At 48.4% G+C, this 26,456-nt stretch overlaps 1 protein-coding gene and 1 pseudogene across 2 annotated transcripts in view; both read left to right on the top strand.

Annotated features, from left to right (window-relative positions):
- The window catches only part of LOC103733139 (butyrophilin subfamily 2 member A2-like), a 13,287-nt gene extending 5,888 nt beyond the window's left edge, over positions 1-7,399 (top strand). The window contains exons 4-8 of one of the 2 annotated variants that reach the window (XM_008831907.3): positions 707-988; positions 2,102-2,275; positions 4,256-4,276; positions 4,364-4,390; positions 5,699-7,399. In XM_008831907.3, coding sequence (XP_008830129.1) covers positions 707-988; positions 2,102-2,275; positions 4,256-4,276; positions 4,364-4,390; positions 5,699-6,306 — 1,112 coding nt within the window. In that variant the 3' untranslated portion in view covers positions 6,307-7,399. Of the gene's footprint in view, positions 1-706; positions 989-2,101; positions 2,324-4,255; positions 4,277-4,363; positions 4,391-5,698 lie in introns of both variants that reach the window. The other variant, XM_029562984.1, reaches the window with a different exon arrangement.
- Positions 7,400-12,109: 4,710 nt separating this feature from the next.
- Positions 12,110-17,550, top strand: LOC115070160 (annotated as a pseudogene).
- Positions 17,551-26,456: the final 8,906 nt, after the last annotated feature.

Below are 26,456 nucleotides of genomic sequence, written 5' to 3'. Positions count from 1 at the left end.
AACTCACTATGTAGACCAGACTGACGTTGAACTCACAGAGATTCACCTGCCTCTGCCTCCCAAGTGCTGGCATAGGATTAAAGGCATGCACCATTATGCCCAGCCTAAATTTGAATTCTTATTGTATTATTCTAAAACTTAACAATGCCAAGGCTACTGAGAAATTTTTCCATGGAACAGAAAGTGAAATCATAAGTTGGTCTTTTCAATTTTAACAGAGCATATACTTAGAAGTGGGAAAACTGAAGTTTCTGGCCAAGTCAGGGAAACAGGCTGCAAGCAGGCAGTACAGGGGTGTGGGCTGCGAAGAGCCCTCAGCCCAGAGAGAAAGAGGGTGCCCGCTGCTCTCAGCGTTCAGTTCCCGGAGCACTGGTTCCCAGTCTTCTCTAGCATCAGGTCTTGCTTCCGTCCCATCTCTCCTTTACTCTTCCTGTCCTTCCTCCGTGCTGCTTTCTTCCCGTTCACAGAAGGAGCACTGCAGGAACGTGTGGCACTTGTGTGTTGGGTGTCCCCAGGTTCTGCCCACTTGCACTTCCCTTGCTTGACTTTCATCATGAAGAGCTGATCTCATAAGACACAGTGACTGAAATAGCCTGTTTTGTGGTGCTGAGGATCAGCTCCAAGGCTCTGCTTATGCCAAGCGAGCACTGAGCCGCATCTCTGAACCAACCACTCCTTTTCAGCCGAGCCCTTGCTTCCTTCCCAGGCATGGGCTCTATACCCCTGATTGAAATGAAGACCCTTGGGGATGGGAGCATCTGGCTGGAGTGCACATCTGTAGGGTGGTACCCGGAGCCCTGTGCTGTGTGGAGGGGCCCCTCCGGTGAGGTTGTGCCTGCCGTGGAGGAGGAATACACAGCTGATACAGAAGGCCTCTTCACAGTCACCATGACCGTGATCATCAGAGACTGCTCTGTGAGAAACATGACCTGCTCTGTCAACAACACTCTGCTTGGCCAGGAGAGAGAAAGTGTAATTTTCATTCCAGGTTAGTCCTATGCCCTCTGGAGACAGGTCGTGAAAAGGCAGGATCCTTCACAGACGGATTAGTGGGTAGAAGGGTCCTGGGCTCTGCAGAGCTTGGAGGCTGGAGCTGAACTTGAGCCTCACCCCTTATCATAGGGGGAAAATCAGTGAGTCCTGGACACGAGTAGCCTCTGTCATAGGTAGATGTGATGTTTTGGTTTTGCTTTTTTGTGTTGCCTAATAAGTCCCCTTTTATGCAGCAAGTTTTAAACATTAGGAACAGTGCTGCTGGTTGTGTTGGAGCATGCCTACAATCCCAGCACTTGGAAGGCTAAGGCAGGAGACCAGACTGGATATCACTGTTAACAGTTGTGCTGGATAGCTTTAGTGTCAACTTGACACACCTGGGTTGAGGGAGCCTCAATTGGGGAATTGCCTCTATTGGACTGGCCTGTGGCCATATCTGAGGGGCATCTTCTTGATGAGTGATGTGGGAAGGCCCAGCCCACTGTGGGTGGTGCCACCCCTGGGCAGGTGGGCCTATGTTGCATAAGAAAGCAGGCTGAGCAGGGGCCAGGAGAGCAAGCTAGTAAGCAGCATTCCTCCATGGCCTGTGCTCCAGCTCCTACTTCCAGGTTCCTGCCCTGAGTTCCTACCTTGAGCTCCCTGATGAACTGTGACCCAGGAGATGTAAGATAAATAAACCCTTTCCTCCCCAAGTTGGTAGTGGTCAGAGTATTTTGTCACAGCAATGAAGAACAAACTAAGACAACAGTTAACTGGGCTTGAACTCGTTCTCTCCCTCTGCTCTCAAGTGTTGGGATTGCAGCATGTACCACTACGCCCAGCACATTGGAAGGTTTTAACAGAATGAACATAACCTGTTCCTTTGTCGAGAACAAACTGCACACAGCAAGGTTGGAATGCCACCTGTACAGGGTGGTGGCCGTGGAAATTCCATAGACCACCTACCTCATTGACTGAGATTCCCCAAGGCAGCCTACGTCTGTCTCCTGGGTCAGCCCTAGCAGTCAGGGTTGGCCAGCACAATGCCATCCCTTTTTCTGCGGGAGCTGTTCGAACTCTTGGCCCTGGCATCCTGTCTGACACAGCACTGCTCTGGCTCACTTTCCAGAACCCTCTGTACCCAGCCCTACTCCCTGGATGGTGGCCGTGGCTGTCACCCTATCGGCTCTGACCCTGATCCTCTTTATGTCTGGGAGCATCTGCCTCATCAAGAAACACCACAGGGAAAAGGAGATTCTGTCAGTGGAAAAAGAAATTGAATATGAAGAAAAAGAAACTGCACGTAAGGAACTGGGAAAGAACATATGGAAAAGAGAAGGAATTTTACAAGGTAAAAGAACAGAGTAGGGAGTCACCATCTCTTTCTTTTTCAGTCTTTTTGAGACAGGCCCCAGCTGGCCTTGAATTCACTATGTAGACCAGGCTGACCTTGAACTCAAAAAGATTTATCTGCCTCTGGAGTGCTGGGATTAAAGGCATGCGCCACCATTCTTAAGGAGTTCAAGGCCAGCCTTAGCTGCATAGTGAATTCAAGGCCAGCCTGGGCTACATAAGACCCTGTCTCAAGAAAACAAAAAGTGAAAGAGGAAAAGAAAAGAAAGGTCAGTATTCTGACAGGTAGAAGCTTGAGACTAGCCAGAAAATACATAGACGCAGCAGAGGGACCTGGAACTGTCCTATCCTAGTAATTATGTCTTCAAATATTTGGTCCAATGTGTAAATACTGCATGTGTTTACCTGGGTCCAAGCAAGAACAAAAGAAAACCTCTAAAATGTCCTGATACTGGCCAGTCATTTGATGATATGTCACTTGTGGTTTCTGACACTGTGTGTTATTTACCTTTCTCATTGCTGTGATAAAATTGCCTAACAAGGGGCTGACAAGATGGTTCAGTAGGTAAAGGCATTTGCTGCCAAGGCTGATGATCTGAGTTTGATACCCAGAGCCCACACAGTTAAAGGAGAGAACACACAGCTCTTATAAGTTGTTCTATGGTCTCCATATACACATCATGGCATACATGTGCACACACACACACACACACACACAAACAAATAAGTAAAAGAAAAAACATTATTTCTATGTGTATAAATGCATGGAAGTGCACCACATGCATGCAGTGCCCACAGATGCCAGATGAGTGCATCACATTCCCTGGAACTGGAGTTAATGGACAATTGTTAGCCATTATGTGGGTGGTGGGAACTGAGCAGTCAGTGCTCTTAACTACTGAGCCATCTCTCAGGCCCCTCCCCCAAGTTTTTAAATTACCTAACAAGACACAACCTAAGGGAGGAAGGGGTTATCTGGCTTACAGTACAAGGCAACCCAGTCCGTTATGGTGGAGAAGGCACTGTGGCCTGAGCAGGAGGCAGAGTGAGATGAACGATTATAGAACCCTGAGACCCTCTTCATTCACCTGCTACCCCCCAATCCCTCCAGACCCCCACTAATTGTTCTTTTAGCTTCTGTGAAATGCTTGGCTGCAGCTTTAGACATGCCTAGACATACCCTGGCATGCCCTGACCCCCACCTGCTATCCCCCACCCCCCTTCCAGGAAACTATAGATTAAGCAAGCCCGAGCATAAAAACTGCCCTATAAGGTAAAAACAGAGACTCCTGGCCCCACAGGTAACAGTCAGCACATTCCACAGCCCTGAGAATAGCACCTACCAATAAGAAACTTCCAGGGCTGCATCTTATACATCCAATCGGTTTAAAATTATGTTGGCGCGTGCGGGCTCCTTGAACCAACCAAAATGTATCTTCGGTATCCCCCTCTCCCCTTTGTCTAAAACCTATAAAAGGCTCCACTCTCCCTTACTCTGGGCTCTCAGCACGGATCTGTTGAGTTGGTGAGGTCTGAGAGCCTGAGTTTAAGCCCGAATAAACCATAAACCTTTGTTTTGCATTTTGGTGTGTTGGGTCCTTGGTGGTCTTTTTGGGGTCCAGTGGATGGGGTACAACATGATGACCCTCAGCCCCTTTCTGATTTTTATTCAGTCTGGGACCAACCTGTGCTATGCACATTTCCTGTGGGTCTTCCTGCCTCATTAACCTAATCTAGAAAATTCCTCCCAGACATACCCTGAGGCTTGATCCCATGGTCATTCTAAGTTTTGTGAAGTTGATAATCAACATTAAACATCCCAGATGGGAAAGAAGATTTAGTGTTGTGGTGGAGCCAGCCCTGCATCATTCAGTAGGACTCCAAATTCCCTCAGCTGCCTACTGAGAACCTTATTTTGTTTGTTTTTCAGAGCAACTTCTGGAAGAATTGAGTAAGTGTGACCTTGCCTGACCTGCTGTCAGTTTGTGTTCAGCTTGATTGGGTATGACCTCATGACACTCACCTCTCTTACTTGCAGAGTGGAGACGAACCCTCTTACATGCCGGTGAGTGCCTCTGACATTCCCTCAGACCCCCAGATCTCTTCCCACTAACCTGAGGACACAAACAAGGGGCCTGGAGAGGGAACAGGGCTGAATGAAGTTCCCTGGTCATACCCACTGATGCTGGATCCTGCTTTTCTGGAACCTCAGCAGCTTTCCATCAATCCTGCACTTTATTTGCAATGTGATTCCTTATTTCAGAAGGGTTTGATCCAGGATTCCCAGGATTCCATACAAAGCAGCTCTCCCAAGAGTGGCTATTGCTCTTGGGCCCTGGATTCATTTGAAAGAAGACAGTGCTGTCTTAGGGGTTATAATCTGGGAGATGATTAGAGCAAACAGTTGGATCCCCTTGTGAAGAAAAAGCACTACACTTCCCGAGCCCACCTGGTGCCCAGAAATGCCCACCTGCTCCCAAGAGAACCCTGATACATACAGTCTTCGAGGAGCCAGTCAGGCGAGCAGGAGGGTGTAGAGCCCTGTTGCCTCCCCCTAGGGCACAGTTTGCAGTTTTCATTTTCAACCGCTGCCCCAAACACCAAAGAGTACAGGCATCACCAGATTCCTTGGCACGGGGCCTTTCCTCTTTAGGGGGAAGTAGAAGATTGTCACGATCAACTTGAGACACAGTCACAGGGTGTCACAATCAAACATCCAACTTGAGGAAAGAAGGAAAACATTGTAACATGGGAAGGAGGGTAGGGGACGGGGGAACAAACGCAGCTGTCCCCACAGTGGGCACTGCCATAGGCTTCAGACCCACATTGTTAAAGCAAGCCTGGGTGAGAACACTCTCCCTATAGCAGCAGCACACAGCCCTCAGATGGCTACCAGGTTGACTCTGGGGGACATTTGTTCTTTATCCTTTGAGGGGGGCTTGTCTGTCATTGAAATCAGTTCATCTGGCTGAATTCCTTAACATTCATGGTTGGGGGAGTGAGAGGTGATGGGTGTCTGGTGTTTAAGGCCAAGCTGGATAGTTTCTGTCTGAAGAGAATCCCAGAACTCCTGTCTTTGTGAGTAGAAAAGGAGGCAGATCCAGAATGCTCTAAGTGCGGCCATTCATTTGGGCTCATTTCCTAAACTTTCTGGGTCTCTCTTAGTCCTAGTTTTCCTCTTTTGTTCCTGAAAGACAAGTGAGCCTCAGCAATTCTCAGTGTGTGAGTTGCTTAAGATCAGAGAGCCTTCGTGGAAAAGGCTGCCGGGTGGGTGAATCCCACATCAGCTCTCGGGACCACAGTGGGGGCTGGAGGTCAGTCAGTACATACTCAGGTCTGAGATCCCAGCGCTGAGCTGAGACTTCTTCCACAGCCGATGTGACCCTGGACCCAGACACAGCTCATCCTGAGCTCTTCCTGTCAGAGGACCGGAGAAGTGTAAGACGTGGCCCTTCACGGCAGAGGGTGCCGGACAACCCTGAGCGGTTTGACTGCCGGCCTTGTGTCCTGGGCCAGGAGAGCTTCTCCTCGGGGAAGCACTACTGGGAGGTGGAGGTGGAAAACGTCATGGTGTGGGCCATTGGTGTCTGTAGAGAGAGCGTTGAGAGGAAGGGGGAGGCCCCACTGGTTCCTCCAAATGGCTTCTGGACCCTGGAGATGTTTGGAGGCCAGTACCGGGCCTTGTCCTCCCCGGAGAAGATCATCCCTCTGAAAACGCGCCTTTGCCGCTTGGCCATCTTCCTGGACTGTGAAGCTGGGGATATTTCCTTCTACAACATGAGAGACAGGTCACACATCTACACATGTCCCCGTGCAGGCTTCGCTGGGCCCCTGAGACCGTTCTTCAGGCTAGGTTCTGATGACGGTCCCCTCTTCATCTGCCCAGCTTTCACGGGGGCACAGGGAGTCACAGTGCCTGACGGTGGCCTGATCCTCTATAGGGCAAAGCCTGCCACCACCCACACGGTGGGTGCCATGTAGCCGTGTAGGGAGTCCATGGTGATCAGCTATCATTGCATAGCACCCCTTGGTGGAGTACAGTCCTATGTCCTTCAGGTCACTTGACAGCAAACACCCACTTGAGGCCCAGTTCACACCCTCAGTTGCTTCTTTGCTTGTCGCTGCGGGCCTGACCCAGTCTTAGGGAATTGATGCTATCACACAACTCTTGCCAAGGAGAAAGTGTGAGAGGGGAAGTGTGAGAGGGTCAGAAACCTTGCAGCTTCAATCTGAAGCAAGATTGAGCTCCTATACTCCAGCCACTGTGGACTGAGGGTGAGGGAAATGGAATGCGTCAGGATGTGAGGAGAGGGAGGCCTAGCAGCGGAGGTCAGAGATGGAGGAAATGAACCAGAAAGCCGGAAGGGATGGCGGCTGAGGCCGACAGCCGAGGGGTTGTGGAAGCTGATGGTCCATTTTAATCCAATGGCCAAGATTTCCAGATCACATAGTAAAGATTTTATAGAGTTAGGCTGGGTATAATGGCACATGCCTTCTTTAATCTCAGAGGCAGAGATGGGGATCTCTGTAAGATTGAGACCAGCCTGGTCTCAGCGAGTTCCAGGCCAGCTGGGGCTACAGGGAGGCCATCTCAAAAAAGTAAAAAAAAAAATTATAGAATGAGTATCTGCAGGCCTGCACGCAATGGTGATCTGGATGTGGGCTGGCTCAGGTATCCCTGTGGAAAACATAGACTTTGAGTCCTGAGTCAGTGCTCAGTCATTGAGAAAAGCTGGAGACTAGAGGTCCCTGCTGGGCAGGTGTGTTTTGGGTCAGGTCTTGGGGTGGAGGTTTACTGAATGCTTCTTAGTCTAGGGATACTTTGGATACCTACAAACTATTGAGCTTTTGTTCTCTTGGGTTAATATTTATTGAGATTTGTTTTGTTTTTGAGATGTGGTCTCACTATGTAGCACAGACTGGTACAGAATTCTTGATCTTTTCACCCCTGTCTCTTGATGAGATTATAGGATTTTTACCACCAAGCCTAACTAATGTCTGTTGTTATGTATGACATTTCAGATTGAAACTAAAAAATTAAGCTATATATATTCATTTATATTAAAACAATAATAAACCAACCATAGTTTAATATGAATAGTATGCTTTATGAAAAATTATTTCTAAAGCAAAGTAGTTTTTTTTCTTTTTTTTTAGTCTTTTTGAGACAGGGTCTCCCTGTAGCCCCAGCTGCCCTGGAACTCACTATGTAGACCAAGCTGGCCTTGAACTCACAGAGATCCGCCTGCCTCTGCCTCCCAAGTGCTGGGATTAAAGGTGTGCACCACCATGCCCAGCCTACAAAGTAGATTTTAAAAGTAGAATTATCAGTCTGGGCATGGTGGTGCATGTCTATAATCCAAGCACTTGGGAGGCAGAGACAGAAGGATCTCTCTGTGAGTTCAAGGCCAGCCTGATCTACATAGTGAGTTTTAGGTTAGCTGGGGCTACAGGGAGACCCTGTCTCAAAAAGACCAAAAAAAAAAAAAAGAATTATCTGTTTTTGAAAATATAATGGCTAGTTTAATAAAAGATGGCTGTATTCTTTTTTAATATTTTATTTATTTATTTTTTATGTGTATCAATGTATTGCCCGCATGTATGTAAGTGCCCCCATGTCCTGCAGTGCCGTCAGATGTCAGATGTTAGCAGCCATGTGGGTGTTGGGTCTCAAACCTGGGTCCTCTGGAAGAGCAGCCAGTGCTCTAACCGCTGAGCATTTCTCCAGCCCCTGCTGTATTCTTAAGATTTGTTTTTTTATTTTATTTTATGTTCATGAGTGTTTTGCCTGGAGGCAAAATATTCCACAGGCAGTGAATGAGGGTGCCAGATCGCAGGAGCCAGCACAGGAGGCTGGAGCACCAAGAGACAGGAAATGGTTGGGAAATGAGAGGGGACTGTGTGAGGGTTTGGGGTACCTGTGATGTGTGGCCTTGAAGTTCATAGTGCAGACCTTGGGAGAAATTAGCTGCATGTGATGGTGAGAGGCTGGGGCCAGCTCCTGGTACGACACAAGTTCAAGGGCAACCTGTTTGAAAAATAAAAGCATTTCTTTCAGATGCCAGGCTGAGCTACAGGGGGAAGATGGCAGACGAGGACTGAAAACCAGCTCAGAGTTCCTGCGGTGATCGGATCAGGGATGATGTTTGTTACCAGTCAGTGGACTTGTGTGTTCTCTCTGCATAGAAATCCTGCGTAGACCAGAAGCTGCTCTTTCTGGGCTGAGCAGCTCTCACATCTTGGCATTTGCCAGAAGGTGGGAACAGTGGCAGCTGGCACCCTCTAGGGTCATAGGAGTCAATCTTGGGATCCTCAGCCTGTTGTGGGCCCACGGGACTTGCTTAGCTCTGGGACTGGGATTAGTTTAGGTACAGGATTCCTTTGCCCTTTGCAGCAGCAGTGTAAGTGCTCTTGTGTGGGCCTAGAAAGTCTCTTCAGCCCTTATCCCCAGATGGTGTTGGCAGCTCCTGGGCCTGGGCTCTGAGATTCTTGGCTTGATAACTATCCAGTTCTTGCCATGACCAGGGTCTGCAGTTTCCCTTTTCTGGCTCTTTCCAGCTATTATATCTCTTCAGCACCAGGCTCCAGGCTTTCCTTATTTCCACACACACTTCCCTGTGGCCCTGGTCACCTGGTGGCACTCTGCACATGTAAATTGTTTACCGATATTTCCTGCAAGGTGTATCAGCCCCTAAAAGTCTAGTATTCGGCAGGCATTTAGATGTGCTGGATGCCACAGTGCTCAGGGTTATCTTCCTTCCCAGACATGGCATTAGAGCTAGGGTGGTGGGCTACCAGCCAGGACTACACAGCTAGTGATCACTGCCTCTCCACATCCCACCTGCCAGGCCCTTGCTGAGCCATGGAGGCCCCCCCTAGCCACTCTCCACCACAGAATTAACCACTTTACAATATCTTTAAATTTAATCCTTCTTAGGGAGGCAGGATGAAGACCCACCTCTCCCAGGGCACTGGGTAGGTCTAAACATCCAATGGCACGCTCCACTGTGGAAGTGCTATGTGAACTTTCATGGTCAAAGAACAAAAGACAGGCTTAAATCTGAGCATTTATTAAGTACAATAGTGAGGGTGTCAGAAAGGTGGGTTGGAGCAATGAGGTAATGATAGTCTTAGCTTTAGGATTTATGGGAGCTAATGGTCTGCTAATAATCAATACATGCCAAAAGTTTCGCCTGATAGTCAAATCAGTGTTAGATTAAATAGGAGGGAGTGATAACTGGATGTTATGAGGACTGAAGGAAACTTCGTCCAAGATAATTTTGAATCTGCAGCATTCTGAGTTTCCATACGTATTAAATTTTAGTCAGTCTATAGAACACCGGGGCCGTCTTTTCTGGGAATCCCATCTCAGTAGCAAACTGCCACAGTATCCTTTTCTTCCAGTCCTTGTGGGTTAAAATCTTTTCCTATATAGTTCAATGGATAGTTCTCTTATGGCACAGGAATAAAAATTTCATTTCTGATCACCTATCAGTAATTCAAATGGGTAAACACAGGCAGGGACACTAATGGGCGTAGAGCTGAGGCTTTCTACCGTTTCCGTTTAACACCCCCCAGCACTTGCTGCCGGCAATTGATAAGAAATGCGAACTCTGGGAGCTGGAGGGATGGCTCCGTGGTAAAGAGCCCTGGCTGCTCTTCCAGAGGACCCAGATCCAGTCGCCCCCTAACTCTAATTCCAGTTCCAGGGGATGCCACGCCCCTCTTCTGGCCTCCGTGGGCATTGCACACACTTGATGCACTTTCACACACGCAGACAAAACACTCATAAATTAATTTTTTTTAAGAAATGCGCTTTGGTGCTGCATGGCGCGCCAAGGCAGGAGGACCAAGAGTTTAAGTTGTGCTCGGAGTCCGTTGGTCTTCGAGTGTACTAGAAATGGGGGATGCGGTTTCCCTTTTCCGACATCAACTTTTTTTTTTTTTTTTTTTTTTTTTTTTTTTAAGGGATTGCTTGATTTGGGGGCACTATGTAGACCAAGCTGGCCTTGAACTCACAGAGATCCACCTGCCTCTGGTGTGCGCCACCATACCCGGCTCCCCATCAACTTTAAGTTTGACCTGAGAAAGACTTGGACAGGCTTCCTAACTGCAACCTAATTTAAAAGACAATTGGACCTTAAAACCTGCTGAGTTTCAACCAATTACAGCAGCCGAGCTGCAGCCAATCAGAGGCAGTCATGCAAAGCAGAGTTGCAGGGCCTGGCTAATCACACTCCTGCTGCTAGGGCCATGCTTGCTCCAGCACCCGTGGTTGCAATGCTGTGGGTACCACGGTGCCAAGCTTAATTAGTGTAACCTTAGCCGTGGGACACTGTTGATGGTCTGGTGCCCTCTGTGCCTGCGCTGCGTGTGGTGGTAGGGGGTGAGTGGGCAAGTGAGAGACCCGCGTGTGGAAGGTGTGCCTCATGCCCAGGGCCGCGGGGATGTGCGAGGTCGGACCTGCAGAGCCCAGGAAGTCGGGGAAGACCGCCTGGCCGCAGGGACCCATTGGCTGCACGTTCTTAGGATCTAGTCACCACCGGAAAGAAGCAAGAAGACCTAAAAGGCCTCCCAGTCATCTCTGTGAATATATCCCAGAAGGTTACAAAGAGATGTCTTAACCAGGTCGACATCTGTTGTAAAGCGTTTTTAAATTTTTGTTGCATTTTTACTGTGTGTCTGTGCATGTGCGTTGTGAAGGACAGCTTTCCGGAGTCGGCTCGCCCTTCCCCATGTGGGCCCCGGGAATCGAACTCAGGTGGTCAGGCTTGGCAGCAAATTCCTTTACCCCCTGAGCCATCTTTCCAGCCTTCTGTTGTAGAAGTTTACTATCTGTATTTTCCTGATCTCTCAACACCCACCCCCCTCATATATGTATGTGCATGCATGTATGTGTGTCTACCACTTTGTGTATAGCACCAGCTGAGGCCAGAAAAGGGTGTCAGAGCCCTAGAAATGGAGTCATAGGCAGTTGGAGCCGCCCAACCGGGTGCTGGGAACTGAGCCTGGGTCCTCTCTAGGAGCAGCAAGTGCTCTTGGAGCCATTTCTCCAACCCTTAGGCAGAGTCTCTTGATTGACTCATTGCTAAAAGGAAATGGCAAATTATAGTTGAAGGAATGTTTTTAGTGCGCCTCACTAATGCACAGCTCACTCTCTCCTGTCGTTCCTATTGTTCTACACGGACTTGACAGGGACGTGAGCTGAAAATCCCTCTGTAGAGGACGCACATCTGACTTCAGATGCACATGGCCAGAACACTCCAGGTTGGAAGGAACTGTTGGAGGACTGTGGAGAACAGGGGGTCTGCAGAGCCCACAGGTACCTCCTGACTAGTTGTCGTGTAGGCTGAAGCTCCCGGCAGATTCCCATCAGCAGCCTGCTGCTCAGAAAGATGTGGGTGGCAGTTCTCCAAAGCCCCCCATCTGGGGTGTCCACCCTGATGGTCTGGCAGCTGTGTATGTTAAGTCAGGTAAGTTCTCCCCCCACACACATTCAGTGCCCCTTGACCTGCCGTGTTGAACTTTCCTACAAGTGTAAACAGTTGCTGTGTAGCCATCCGGTCCGGGTCCAGCAGGATGCATGAGGATGCAGGAGAAACTTTGGCGTTTGGCCTTCTGGCCCTGCCTGCTTGTCAATCTGCTCTTCCTATTCTGTCTGATCCTGCTTTGTCTCTGCAGGTCACTTTGAAGTCTGTGGACCCTTGGAGCCTGTCTTGGCCTTAGTGGGTAAAGACTCGGTGCTTCCCTGGCACCTCTCACCCAGTGTGTGTGTGCTGAGCCCATGGAGCTGCACCAGGTTTGGGCGAGCCCTGAAGAGAGAGCAGATGCCCGGGTGCCAAGGGAGGGTGACCCTGGTGCAGACAGCATCACCTCAGGGCACACTGCTGTGAGGATACATCAGGTATCCTTTGATGAAGAGGCGTATGGCTGCTCCTTCAGAGATGAGCAAGTCCATGGGGAAGCCTCCATCCTTCTGAAAGCTGGTGAGTGGACAGGTTTCTGCTTTGGTGATGGAAATGATGAACGTGGTTTTAAGCACTAAGCTTAACCATTAGCTTTATCACTGCACTTAGAAGGTGCTAAATATTACAGTTTGAAAGTACTATAGTACTTCTTAATATGAGTCACTTTTTGCTGCCCGGATACGTTTTTGTGTGTTTGTTGTTTGTTTTGTACCTTTATGCCACGTCTCTTCTAGCCCAGATTGGCCTCAAACTCACAAGGTATTGGAGGATGATCTTTTATTCTTGGTCCTCCTGCCTCCACATCCCAGATACACTGGGCCTCCAAGCATGTGCCACCACACCTGGCTTCAAATACATTTCTAAGTTAAAAACCATTCTGGTGAAATGTAGATCTCTGCCACATGACAGTGCACCCTCTGCAGCAAAAGCTGATGTTGTCCATGGACTTCTGAGTTTGTAGAGGGAAAAAAATACCCTGGTTATTACTTCTAAATATCTAGAGATTTGGTAAAACTGTTGTGGCTCTTATAATCCCCAGACTTTATTTTATTTTATTAATTAATTAATTTTTGTCTTTTAGAGACAGGGTCTCCCTGTAGCCCCAGCTGGCCTAGAACTTGCTATGTAGACCAGGCTGGAATTGAATTCACAAAGATCTGCCTGCCTCTGCCCCCTGAGTGCTGGGATTAAAGGCATGCTTGGTCCAGACCAAATTTTAAAAATACTAAAGCCTGTTAACTCTTTTGACATCAAATACACATTCTCATATATACATATAAATTTGGACAAGTATGTAATTTCTTCAGGATAGAAGTCTATAAGAGTGTTTCTATGCCCTATATGATTATAAGGAAAGAATCAGTCAGGAGGTGGGGGAGTCAAGGCAGGCATTGAATATGTGATGGAAACTGACACTGTCTTGCAGAGGGATGCTGTCCACCGTGACCCCTTCTCCATGGACGTCCAGAGAAAAGCACAGGAGACCGTGCTCCTCCTCAACCTAACCTGTCCTTCACCTGCAGGCAGCACGTGCTCTGCCTCCTCCCAGCATCTCTCTTACCACTTCTGGGTCATCAGCTTTGTTCCCTGTCTTGAAATAAACAGAACTTTTTATTTTCATCTTCTTTCGGAGTCAGGGTCCCAGGTAGCCCAGGCTGGACTTGCACTTACTATTTAGCTGAGCCTGGCTCCTGACCCCAGCCTCTGTAGGAAACCAGGATGCCAGGCCCTAGGGTGAGATGAGCCTAAAACTTTTAAGTGCAGGCTGCATTTTCTGCTAAAGGAAGGGGCGCTGGAAACAGTGGCTCTGTTAATCCCTGTCTTGCCTAACGCTGCGAGACTGGTGGGAGACAGCGGCCTGGTGGTACATGCAGGCTCCCTGCTCTGTGGGAAAGCATTTTGGTCAACAACCCTTAGCCCATCTCCTTGTCCTGAACAAACAACTCAGCTATCCTTAGCTAAGAGATTAGGCCAGGTTAAAGGTTTACTTCTGAGCTAAAAGCTAAAAGTTTACCATGCTTTTAACTCTAAGAAAAAAAAAACTTTGCAGCCAATAAGTTACCAGCTGGGCATTAATAAACTTGAGTAAAAGTTTATGCATCTTTCTGGTGTCAATTAACAGACTATATGTCCTATTTCTTGGTGCCCTAAATCATTGTATATGACTGCCATATCCCATGTGACTGCCAGTTCTTTATGATGTGTAAAAACCATCTGAATCTTGTAATAAATGGCTTGTGTGAAGGAAACCAAGTCCCAGAGTTGTTACTCTGTTACTGATCAAGTCTCTCTGGCCCGAAGCCAATAGGTCCCCCCTGAGCAAAACAAACCCTAGTCCCGCAAGCCTCCACCTGCCACGTGGCCTTACAGGCTGTGCCACCATCCCTGACCCCTGGGACCACATTTTAAAAATCTATTCATGCAACTCTGTCCACATTTCAAAGGCAGCAAATGCTTGTTTAGAGGCAGGACCTGTGGCATGTCCCCCTCAGATGTCATCTTTTCCTCTTCTTCTTCCTCTGCCTTCCCATCCTCCTCCTCCTTTTTTTTTTCTAGCCCCCAGACTGGCTCAGGACTCATCATCTTCCTCAGCCTCCCAAGTGTTGGGATTAGGGAACAGTACAGATGTCATCTTTCTGATGAGGCACAGCATGTGTCATTTTATTGATACCTGGTTTTCTTTGGAGTGAGGAATTGAGACGTCTATAGCCCTAGTCTCCTTGGGTGACTCTGCCTCCCTAGAACACTGTAGCCCTGTGGTGTAAGACCCCCAGAGGGTGTCCACTGAAAAGCTGAGGCCAGCTTTTCTCTCCACAGCTCCGGGGGATCTGATCCTCACATCAGGGTGGAAGTTCAAGAGATCTGGCTGGAGTGCACCTCCTCAGGGTGGTACCCAGAGCCCCAGGTGGAGTGGAGAACTTCCTCAGGAGAGATTTCCATCCACATCAGAGTCTAGGAATTCTGACGAGGAAGGCCTGTTCACTGTGGTGGCCTCAGTGACCATCAGAGACGCTCCGTGGGGAATGTGTCCTGCGGCATCCAGACGCCCTCCTCAGCCAGGAGAAGGAAGTGGGGATTTCCATACCAGGTCAGTGGAACCAGTGCTGGGTCTGTATGTTGACAAAGACAGGGCCGTGTGACCTGGGCCGCTGCTCAGAAGGGGCAGCACGCAGAGCTTTCCGCCTTCCCCTCCTCTGCTCTGCACAACCTCCTGTCTCCTGGCTTGCAGGAGATCCCACAACAAATTTCACTAGATAGCTCTGTATGGATTCTGAAGGCATAAACTCTGTATAGATTCCAGCTTTAAACATTTTTTAAAATTTCTATTTATTTACTCATTTATGTGTATGAGTGTTTTACCTGAACATTAAAGGGCATCCATGCGTGCAGTACCTGCAGAGGTCAGAAAGAAGGCATCAGATGCCCTGGAACTGGAGTCACAGACAGTTGTTAGTCACCATGTAGGTGCTGGAAAAATAACGTGAGTCCTCTACAAGAGAAGTCAGTGCTTTTAACCGTGGAACCATCTCTTTATCCCCTAAAAAAAAAAAAATTCTTATTACATGTATATGGATGTGGGTGTGCACATGTCACAGCAGGGTGTGGAAGTCAGAGGACAAATTCTGAGAATCCATTCTCTTCTTCCACCATGTCTGGCGTGTGTAGTGCTGGGTTACAGGTGTCCACCACCATGTCTGGTGTATATGGTGCTGAGTTACAGGCGTGCACCACCATGCCTGGTGTGTGTGGTGCTGGGGATGGAGCAGGTGCTGTACAGGCACGCCTGATCCAACTGAGCTGGATCCGCAGCCCCCACCTACTGTTCATTTTCAAAGTTTGAGTGTATGTGATTTTGCTTCAGCTCCGTCTTTCTAGGTTTGGAATGCCTGGATGCTGTTTCCAGCCCTCCTGGTACTTATAAGAGTATTTTTTCTATTGGAAACAATGGAGGAAAAGAAACAGAGAAACAGCACAGCTGATCCCATAGTTGGTCACTACCAGGTGATGTACAGGTGGTGGTGTCAAATGAAGGCTCTGTTTTGGGAGTGAGTGAATTAGATGTCCTGTAAGACAGATTGCTGTTGCCTTGAGTCTATTATACATAATTTTCAAGTGGAAAAGGGCCAACACAGAACGCCAGATGTCCCAAGCTCAGAAGAGTAAGGACCCAGCTCCTTAAGCCATGCAACTCAGGAGGCCGCATCACCAGTTTGCGCCCCTCAGTGATAACATTTTGGGAGTGAAACTGGAGGTACTGTGCAGTTGTCCTGCATAAGAGGGATTTGATGGAGAAAATGGCCAACTTAAAACTCCAGAGAATAGGTTCCTGGCCAAGGCGCTGTCTGATGTGGGCCCTGGGCTGTGCAGGTGTCTGATGTGTATTCTCTGCTGTGCAGGCTCCAGGCTGTTGCACTTTCTAAACTGGGCACTGTGTTACCCCATGTTGCGTTTCTCTCACCCCCAGATGGAGCAACAGTGTCTAACCATCTGACTGTGTGGTTCCAGAGCAGCGTGAGACTGTGTGCCTTTCACACGATGTTCACTAGAACACAGGCCCGTCTCGTTCTGGCTGCTGATGTGACATCAGACACAGGTGGCAGCCATCTTCCACTCTGTCTGGCTCTGCTGTTCTTCCACTTTCCAACTCCTCTAGCTTTGGGAGGCCTTTGAAGGACTTTTGCTCATTTTATACAGAAACTCCTGAACATTTCATTTGTTTGAATTTGTCTTTTGTTGTAATATTCACAAAATACTGTCCCCCTGGCCCGGCGGTGACTTCTGTTCTGTGTTAGAATGGAGTCTGGTTCAGTCATATGCAGATCTGTTCACTTACTGCTTCTCTGGGCTCTGCGATCCAACCTCCCAAGAGTGCAGAGACCACAGAGAAACAGAAATACACACACGGTGGGCTTATAGTAATAAACTCAGAGATTTTCGATTGTGTAGGAAAACCTGATACTTCTTTGGGCCCTCAAAGGGCCTTGGAAGGTTGGCCCAGAGACCAGCTCCCTCTGACAGGGTGGCATAAAGCACAGCAAATCCCAGATGCAGTCAGCTTTGACATCATCTGTGGCTGTTGATGGAGGCAGGAGTCTGGGAGAGTGGAGGCCCCTGAGCAGGCAACTCCCACTGTGGATGCCTGTGGGTTCCCACACCACTGCTCTGTGTCTTTGGAGAAGGCAGGATAGGTCATAAACCATCCAGTATTCACTCATGCACTCTCTCTGCCCACAGTTGATGTGACTCTGGATGCAGACATGGCCCACCCACACCTCTTTCTGTATGAGGATTCAAAATCAGTTTGCCTAGAATATTCACGTCAGATACCACCCAATAGACCAGAAAGATTTGACCCCTGGCCCTGTGTGCTAGACTGTGAGACCTCCACTTCAGGAAGACATTACTGGGAGGTGGAGGTGGGAGACAGGACCGACTGGGTGGTTGGAGAACATGAAGAAGAGATTCATCCTCATGTCTCCCGGGAGTGGCTTCTGGGTCATGGAGTTGTCTGAAGAGGGTACTCGGCCGTCACCCCGCTCCTGGCCCTGCTCTCCTTTCCAGAAGTCCCACAAGTCAGGAATCGTCTCCTATAATGTAAGTGATGGATCCCATGTCTGTACTTTCCCCGGCCGCTTTCTCTGGCCCCCTCTGCCCTTTATTCTGCTTGTGGTCCTGTGATAAGAAGCCCCTGACCATCTGTCCAGTAGTGGGTGCACCTCAAGGGCTCAGAGTTGTGGTTGATGCCCAGGACCTTTAGGGGGAATCTGTTGTCCCCCCATGGGAGAAGAGTTAGCGTGCAGAGATACAGATCTCCTTTCAAATCACATGACTACATAGTCCAGCCACAAACCCTGAAGCAGCCTCCGGGCTCCAGCCTGGGATTTTGCTGTTTAGCCTCTCCTCTCTCTCCCCTTCCTCCATCCTCCTCTAAGGCTGCAGCTGTCACCTCTATCTGGACTCTCACTGACTTCCCTTGGGTGGTGGTCACATTTAAGAAAACTGGGATGGAGGAAGGGGGCTGGAGAGTTGGCTCAGTGGTTAAGAGCACCGGCTGCTCTTGCAGAGGACCTGGGTTCGGTTCCCAGTACCCACATGGCAGCTAACAACCAACCATAACCCCAGTTCCAGGAGATCTGACACCTTCTGTCCTCTGTGGGCATTGTACAACATGGGTGCACTTACATACAGGCAGGTAATACACTCATACACATAAAATAAAAATAATAAATAAGAGCCAGGCGTGGTGGTACATGCTTTTAATTCCAGCATTCAGGAGGCAGAGACAGGCAGATCTCTGAGCTCAAGTCCAGCCTGGTCCAGATAGTGAGTTCCACACCAGCTGGAGCTAAAGGGAGACCCTGTTACAAAAAAAAAAGACCAAAAACAATAATAAATAAAATATTTTTAAAAAACCTGGAATGACACTGGATTGATAGATTGTGGGGGACTTTGTAGTGAGCTCTAAGTTTCAGAAAGGTGTGAATGAAGTCTGAGGGCACAGAGATGATGAGTTACAGAAGTGATGGGAAACAGTGCGGTGTCCAGAGTAGAGGAAGCACAGAAGGCTATAGAAAGCACCAGGGGACAGAGACACGGAGAGAAGAGGTGAGTCAGGACAGCATCTTGGGACTCTGCAAACGGACATTCTTGTTTGGGTTCCACATCCAGTAGAGCAGCAAAATCCAGCCCTACTCTGGGTTCTGCCCCACAGGCAGACAACGAAAGAGGCTGGGAGATGCAGGGAGGGGAAGGAGGTGCTGGGAGTCTCCCCTCCACCCTGACTCTCCCGCCTCCCCTCCCGTACGCTACTTTCATTGCCTCCAAGAAGTGCTCGTGGCTTGTCAAGTCTCCACTTTAGAGCCATTGTTATTATGAATGAGCCTCAGCTTCCTCTTAACCTGCATCACTATTAACCCACAAGCACCTCTTTACCAACCACTGTCCTCCGTGCCTGGTACCCGGCCACCTTGTGTAGAACATCTGTTCTGCTTACGGATTTCCTGTCGTGTGAACTAGCTTCTCAGAGATCTATGCCATTAAGGAAGAGAATTCTAAGCGCAGAGTATACGAAGGCTGAATTCAGCCAACCTCAGAGAAGTACAACACTGTGCCCAGTGCCTTTCCCTCCGTTGGCTCATTCTGACCATTCAGAGTACCCAAGACTGTGACAGAGTCATAGCTTGGCACATCATTTTTGTACAAAGGTTGCAATTTCTTCCCCATTTAGCCTCTTGTCACAGCATCATCACGGCTCTTATTTCTGTTGGTGTGTTGGAGCCAGCGTACATGGGCTGGAGAGGTGCTTCCGGTGATCTTCGATGTCCCCCAAGGCTGCCATGCTGAAAGCTGTGTCTCCAGCCAATTAGGGGTATGAAAACCTAAGGAGGCCTAGGTGGAGGAAGTAGTTACTAGGCCATGACTCAGAAGGAAGCCCAGCCTCTTCCCTCTGCTTCCTGGCACAAGCTGAGCCTAGCTAGGGAGCTGAGCAAGCCCTCCGGTGACTGAGGCCTTTGAAGCCAAGGGCTATGTATGTGTGTGTATGTGGTGTGTGCCCACGTGGGGGTAAGGTGCAGGTGCCCATGCCCATGCACAAGCAGAGGCCAGAGGAAGGTACCAGGTGTTCTGCTCTGTCACTCTCCACATCATTTCCTTGAGACAGGGTCTCTCAGTGACTGAACCTGGAGGTAGTCTGGCAGCCAGCAGTCCCCAGCGAGCTTCCTGTTTCTGCCTCCCACAGTGCTAGCATTAAGGCATACGTTGACACCCAGCTTTTTATGTGGGTGCTGGGATTGCCCAGCTGGCAAATTTGAAGGTAGCATGCTCTGGTTTCCCATTTTTATCCTGAACGCTGACACCTGGAAGACCTCACCTTGTCAGGCTTGACTTGGGGCTCACCAAGCACGAGTGGCCTTCTCTGTGGAAACCGTTAGATTAAAAAGGTGGCAGGGGTTGGGATCGCCGAGAAACAGAAACAGAGAGGACTCTGGCAAAGCGAGAGTTTAATGGGTTGGCAGGGCTGGGTCTCAACTCAAAAGAACCAGCAACCTAATGGCCGCAGAGGAGTAGCTTATAGAGAAAAGAATGCGGAAAAATGTTTTTCAGCTGTTTGGGGGGGCTCTTCAGGGAGGGCGTGGGGTCTGTACCTGGTGAAACTTATCAGGGAAAACATCTACTGTAAAACATGTTTTCTACAATTACAGGGCTCCAGGAACCCACTGCAGCTAAGGGCTTGGGAAGCCTGTTTGTCAGCCTGTGGAGCTCGCTCTGGTGATCACAATGCATTGGGTCACCAATTCCCAGAGCTGCTTTTGTCAGCTTGCAGGAGGCTAGGAGTTGGCTGATTCAGTTCCTCTCAGGGGCCTTATGGTTTCTGGGTCTGGGGTCGCCTGGATCTGAACCCTGTCAGAAACACTTGGAACAGTCAGTGGCAAGTGCTCTCCTGAGGCAGTAAATAACTGGGGTAAATAATACAGTAAGAAGTTCAGTAAGGAAGTCAAAGGAGGAGCTGGAGAGATGGCTCAGCAGTTAAGAGAGCACTGACTGCTCTTCCAGAAGACCTAGGTTCAGTTCCCAGCACCCACATGATAGCTAACAGCTGTCCTTAACTCCAGTTCTAGGGGATCTGACACTCTCTTCTGACCTGCCTCAGGCATTGCACAACACAGGTGCACTTACCTACATGCAGGCAATCCATGCATACACATAAAAATAATAAACATTTAAAAAAAATTTTAGAATCAAAGGAGTGAAATAGAGAAGGCTTTGAAACAAACATTTCTGGAATTCTAGAAGCTTGTGTGCATGAAAAGCCAGAGCAACCAGTAAACTCTCACAGGAGCTGATCTCAAGGTTCTGTGCAGCCTGATCCTTCACAGAACGGAGACCCACTGCCGGCACTAGGACCTGCTGGTGGCTCACCTTGACTTCCAGAGCTCTGTGCCCCACCCACGTCCCCAAATGAGTTCTTAGATGTTATCCACACTTTCCAGCCTCAGGAGTCTTAGCCAAGGAAAGTGAGAAAAAGGCTTGTTGAAAACTTGCTGTTTGTCAGGAATGGTGGCTGGTATCTGTAATCCTAGCACATGGGAGAGGGAGGCAGGAGGATCAGGAATTCAAGATCATCCTCACCTACATAGTGAGTTTGAGCCAGCCTGGGCTACATGAAATCTTACATTGTGTTTTTTTTTTTTGGCCTTTTTGAAACAGGCTCTCCCTGTAGCCCCAGCTGGCCTGGAACTCACTATCTAGACCAGGCTGGCCTTGAACTCACTGAGATCCACCTGCCTCTGCCTCCCTAGTTCTGGTATTAAAGGAAGTGTATATATCTTCAAGGAGGCACAGAAAGCAGAGAGTGACTGGAGATCCAGCGAGGCTTAAGAACCCGGTGACGTGCCTCCTCTAGCATGGCCTCCTAAAACAGTGCTACCAAGTGGAAACAAAATCTTCAAATACTTGGAGCCTATGGGGGACAGGGAAGATTGAAAACGACTGGCCATCTGAAGGTCTGGCATGAAGTATAGTGTTGGATTCAGGGCAGTTCAATCATTTTTGTAATAATGAACTGAGAAAATTATTTTTAAAGTACAGTTATCAAAGTAGATCAAAACCACCATCATTTGTGTAAAAGATCAGATCTGAAAGAACCAAGAAAATCTAAAAGCAGCATGTGTCCAACTTTAATTTTTAAACTTACTTTTATTTATGTGTATGTGAATGTGCCTGCTTGTTTGTATGTGCACTATATGCTTACAGTGCTAAACTGAAGTCACAGGTTATTGTGATTAGGCTAATATAAATACCAGGAATCAAACCCAGGTCCTCTGTGTTAGATTTAGGAAGGCAGAAAAGGGAAGGAGCTTAAAGTTTAGAAATAAGAGTCAGAGCCAGACCTGCAACAGGCAAGGAATGTGCTCCCTGGATCCTCTTCCTCAAGCAACGATTATCTGCAATCTGAAGGGGGAGCAGGCTGATTTTATATAGGGACTCTGCTGCACACAGCTACAAGAGTTAACTCCGCGCTAGGATCTGGTGTCCTTGAGGGTCTCTCCTCCCAAGATTATTTGCTCAAGCAGTCATCTGTAGCCCTAAAGGAGACAGGTGGGCTCCATAAACAGTCTCTCAGTCTAGGGAGTGACCAGTTGATGGCCAGGCTTGAGCAAGGCCAGGCTGCCAATTTAGGGCCAGTTAGGCACTTTAGGAGATTTATGGCTTTCCCTAATGAGGCTTGCGGTTCTGCAATTTACATATTCTGTCACTCTGCAAGAGCAACAAGTGCTCTTAACCGCTAAGCCCGCTCTCCAGCCCCGACTTTTTTCACTAAGACGTGATATTGTTGCCAGGTGTGGTTTCACACACCTGTAGTCCCAGCACTTGGGAGGCAGAGGCAGGTGGATCTCTGTGAGTTCGAGGCCAACCTGGTCTACATCGTGAGTTCCAGGACAGCTGGGGCTACAGGGAGAATCTGTTTCAAAAAGACCAGAAAAAAAAAAAAAAAAAGACATAATGCTGTCATCTACAAAGTTCATGCTAGTGAACAATGCAATTTGAGTTCCCATAAAAATCACACATCAGGGCTGAAGAGATGCTCAGCAGATAAGAGCACAAGCTACTCTTGCAGAGGACCCAAGTTGGGTTCTCAGCACCCACATGTTGGCTAACAATAATCCTTAACTCCAGTTCCAGGGGATCTAATGCCCTCTTCTGACCTCCACAGGCATTTCGGGACATAGGTGCACTTACATACATGCAGGCAAAACACACACATTAAAAATAAAAATTTAAAAAATCACACACCAAAAGTCTCATAACGTTTTAAGTGACTTTGTGATTTTTGTGTTGGGCATGCTCACAACTCTTCTGGGATGCGTGCTGCCCACAGGTCGCCAGTTGGACACACCTGTGAGAGATGGTTTATACTTATTTCTGGTATATCACTTTTTTTTATTTTTACTTTATTTTTAAAGCACCAAGTGTCAGAAGAGTTCATCCCTGGTCTCCCTTCATGGCCAGCCTGGACTAGATGAAATCCTGTCTCAAAAAACCTGCTATCATCCAACCAAGGCATGCTATTCCTCCAGGTTCCCACAGAATCACCTCACTGTGGAGCCTTTGGTGCTGTAACAAGTACAGTCAGTCTGAGGCAGGATAGACAGGGAAGGTTGAGCGGACGGGGGACACACAGGAGCCCCTCACTACAGAATCTGACTGAAGTTTCTAGCCAGCTGAGAGCCAAGAATTCCAACAGAGTTAATCTTGGCCACCGAGGCCGCCTGCATGGAGACAACACCCCTCTTACACAGAGATGACTCAGACCTTGCCTGGGACTTCCTCGTGGCTTTACCTTATCAGATTGAGGTCCTATCCAAGCCACCTCTGGAGCCACCTATAACCTGAGGTATCAAAAATGGAGAAAGGGGAAGGGAAGACGTTTCTAAGTGATCCTTTGAGATACAACTTAAGAGCCATCAAAATCATATATAAGGCACTTTGTGACTCTGGAGAAATGCACACCCACACGTGACTGTCTTTTTCTTTCCCTGAGTACCTCTCTTTCTATTATCTCCCAAGCATAAACCTGTTAAAGATCAGTGGGAATTAAATTACTCAGCAGGTGAAGAAAGGCACTCGCCACCAAGCTTAACAACTTGAATTCAATCCCCAAAGTCTATATATATATATATATGGTGGCAGGAGAGAATCGACTCCTCCAAGTTATCCTCTGATCTCCACATGCTGTCATGGCACTCGCACAGCCTCCCCCTACACTAAATAAATCAATACATGAATGTAATAATTGTTTTAAACTCATATTACAATCTCTTCCTAATAAACTCCTCTCTTCTTCATCCTGACTTCCTGAAATTCTTCAGGGAAGCCAAGAAGTCCATCTTCACTTCTCTAAAAAAAAATCTCAGGCCCCTGCAGGGGGAGGCATGGAGGCATGCCTGGATTCCTGACCTCACAGTCACTGGTAAGCCCTGGTTGGACATCAGGTGGGCTTTGTCTGGCAGGCTTCAGCACAACCACCGCAGTCAGAACCCCTCCACCAGCCTCCCAGCTCTCCCGGATCCACCCCCCACTTTCAGCGCTCAGGTACAGCAAACTCTCTTGGCATCTGAAGCCAAAAGGAACTTCCCCCAGATTTCTTAGAACTGAAACTGAATGTCTTTTCATGTTCATGATACACTGGTAATTTTTGAGTAATCGGATGTTCACAGAAGGGAACAGCTGTCTCATTGTGAGTTTTATGTACACATTCCTAGAAACACATCTTTAACCCACACAACTGGTTCCCACACATTTAACTCACAGGACAATTGGGTTTTACTCTTGCACACTTGCCAGAGAGACTCAGAAAAGGACTGGAAATGCTGAGCCGCCCTCCCTCCATTGCTTCACACAACAATAAACCTTTTATAAACTCTACTGTCACGACAGACCCAGCAAGCACAATGGTGTGCGCCACTGACTTCATCTCTCCAGGATTCTGAGCTTCGACCTCCAAAAATCTCAAAACCTGAGATGCATGAAAATTTAAAAAATAAAAATACTGAGCACCTGAGATGAGGATGAGAAGGAAGGAGGTAGTTAGTTGCAATTCTAAGTTTTCCACAATCTCCTGGAAGTTGATCACAGTATTAGGTGACCCATTTCTCCTTCTAAAAGTCATTTGACTCTGGCTGACAGTGAGGAGGGAGGGAGGTCAGAGGACAGACAACAGTGTGTGTGGACGGTGAAGACAGGGACAAGCTGGGATAGGACAGCAGTGAGAAGGTCCTGAGAATGGAGATACGTTATAGCAGAGTGCCCCATATGTCCTCCAAATCGTACATCCTGTAGTCTCAGTATGCCTTCCCTCTCCCCAAGTTCACCTGTGCAAGCACCAGTGGCTTCCTGCATCTCTAATAACCATCACCCTCAAAGCCTCCATAAGGGGCAAGATTTCCAGTCCGTTCTGAGATGGGGAGTTTCTAGTTCCACTTAGGTCTTGGTGGCACATGCCTTTAATCCTAGCACTTGGGAAGCAGATCTCTGTGAATGTGAGGCCAGTGAGGTCTTTATAGCAAATTCCAGGCCAGCCAGGACTACACAGTGAGACCCTGTTTCAAAATAAAAGAAGTCCCCAGCAAACTGAGCACCCCATGGCAGCCCAATATAGACTTTAGGTGTTCCTCGTTGTCTTTTGTTTATTCATGTTACATCTAAATCTCTGTCTTAAGGTCTGCTTTAGGGGAAACCAACCTGAGACAAGCCCGGATCAGGGGCCAGCTTAGGGACGATAATGACTTTTTTTTAATGAGACGCGGTGTCATGTAGCCCAGGCTGGCCTTGAACTTCCTATGTAGCCAAGGATGACCTTGGCCTTCTGCTGTTCCTGCTTCCAAAGCCTCCTAGATACTGGGGTCACAGACATGTGCCATTGTGCTTGGCCCTGTATTGAACGTACAGTCTGCTGGTGAAATGTCTGAGTTCTGTGTTTCACACGTTATCCGCAGCCTGCCGTGTAGGGGTGGTATTACAGCCCTACTCCGGCTGACTGTGCGTGAGGCCCCAAAAGACAGAAGGGTTAGCAGGAGCAGGGATGGAAGGGAACACGGGCTGTCGGGGCAGAGTGGTCCTCGAAGACTCGTCCTTGAGTTTTCTGTCTACCTAGCTCAGTGCAGCCTCAGTTTATTGGCTCTGTAAAGTCCACGGATATCCCTCTTCTTTTTTCTAGGAACTCTTCATTTCCCGGAATGCAACACAGATCTCAGCCTCTTGCTGGCACGTTCAACCTTCCTCCGTGCCCTGAGCCTTCCACACTGAGAACCTCCACCTTCTCTGGACCTCTCGTGGCGTCGCTTCCACTGTCCCCTCGCAATGCAAGTTCCGGTCTACCACACTTGTATCTCTTTGATATGGGCTTGGTACATAAAATTATTTCAGGACTGTACTGTGAAAATGCCACCTGGTCATACCTGATTCTTGTATGGATGTTAGTCATGTGTGTCACCCAAAGAACAGGTGACCCCAAAGCAAGTCAGGGAAGACAGCACTTTGCTGGCACTCACCCGCCCCAGCCCTCCCTCTTGGCTCAGTTTAGCCAGAGCTGTTACTCAGCACTATCTCCACAGCTCCTGCAAAGCCTGCAGCTGCTGCCTCACCTGAAGAGGAACCAGACCAAAAGCTACAGAACGCTGGGAGTAACTCCGAAACAGAACGTGAACTCCTGGCCTCAGTGCCTGGCACACCTGCACACATACACACACAATACATAAATAAAAATGTAACAAAAAAAATTTTAGGACCAGGCGTGATGGCACACACCTTTGACCCCAGCACTCAGGAGGCAGAGGCAGGCAGATCTCTATAAGATGGAGGCCAGTCTGGTCTACACAGTGAGCTCCAGGCCAGTTGGGGCTACATAGTGACACATTGTCTCAAATTTTTTTAAAAAAAAATAAAATTTAGATGAGTATATGGAGAAATAGATGTATAAGTAACTTACTGTGTTTAGAAACTTGTAGATATAAGTTCCAGATAAAGCAATTGTGCAGCCCGGGCATGGTGGCTCTCACCTTTAATGCCAGCACTCAAGGCTGAGGCAGGAGGATCGCTGTGGCGGAGGGGGTCACTCCCAGGTCACCCTCAGCTACTGTCTCAGAAACAAAGTATAGTTGTATC

The sequence above is a fragment of the Nannospalax galili genome, unplaced genomic scaffold (genome assembly GCF_000622305.1).
Source record: "Nannospalax galili isolate Female #2095 unplaced genomic scaffold, S.galili_v1.0 scaffold456, whole genome shotgun sequence".
Taxonomy (NCBI): Eukaryota; Metazoa; Chordata; class Mammalia; order Rodentia; family Spalacidae; genus Nannospalax; species Nannospalax galili.
Note: the sequence above shows the minus strand (reverse complement) of the source record. Positions and strands in the feature narration are given on the sequence as shown.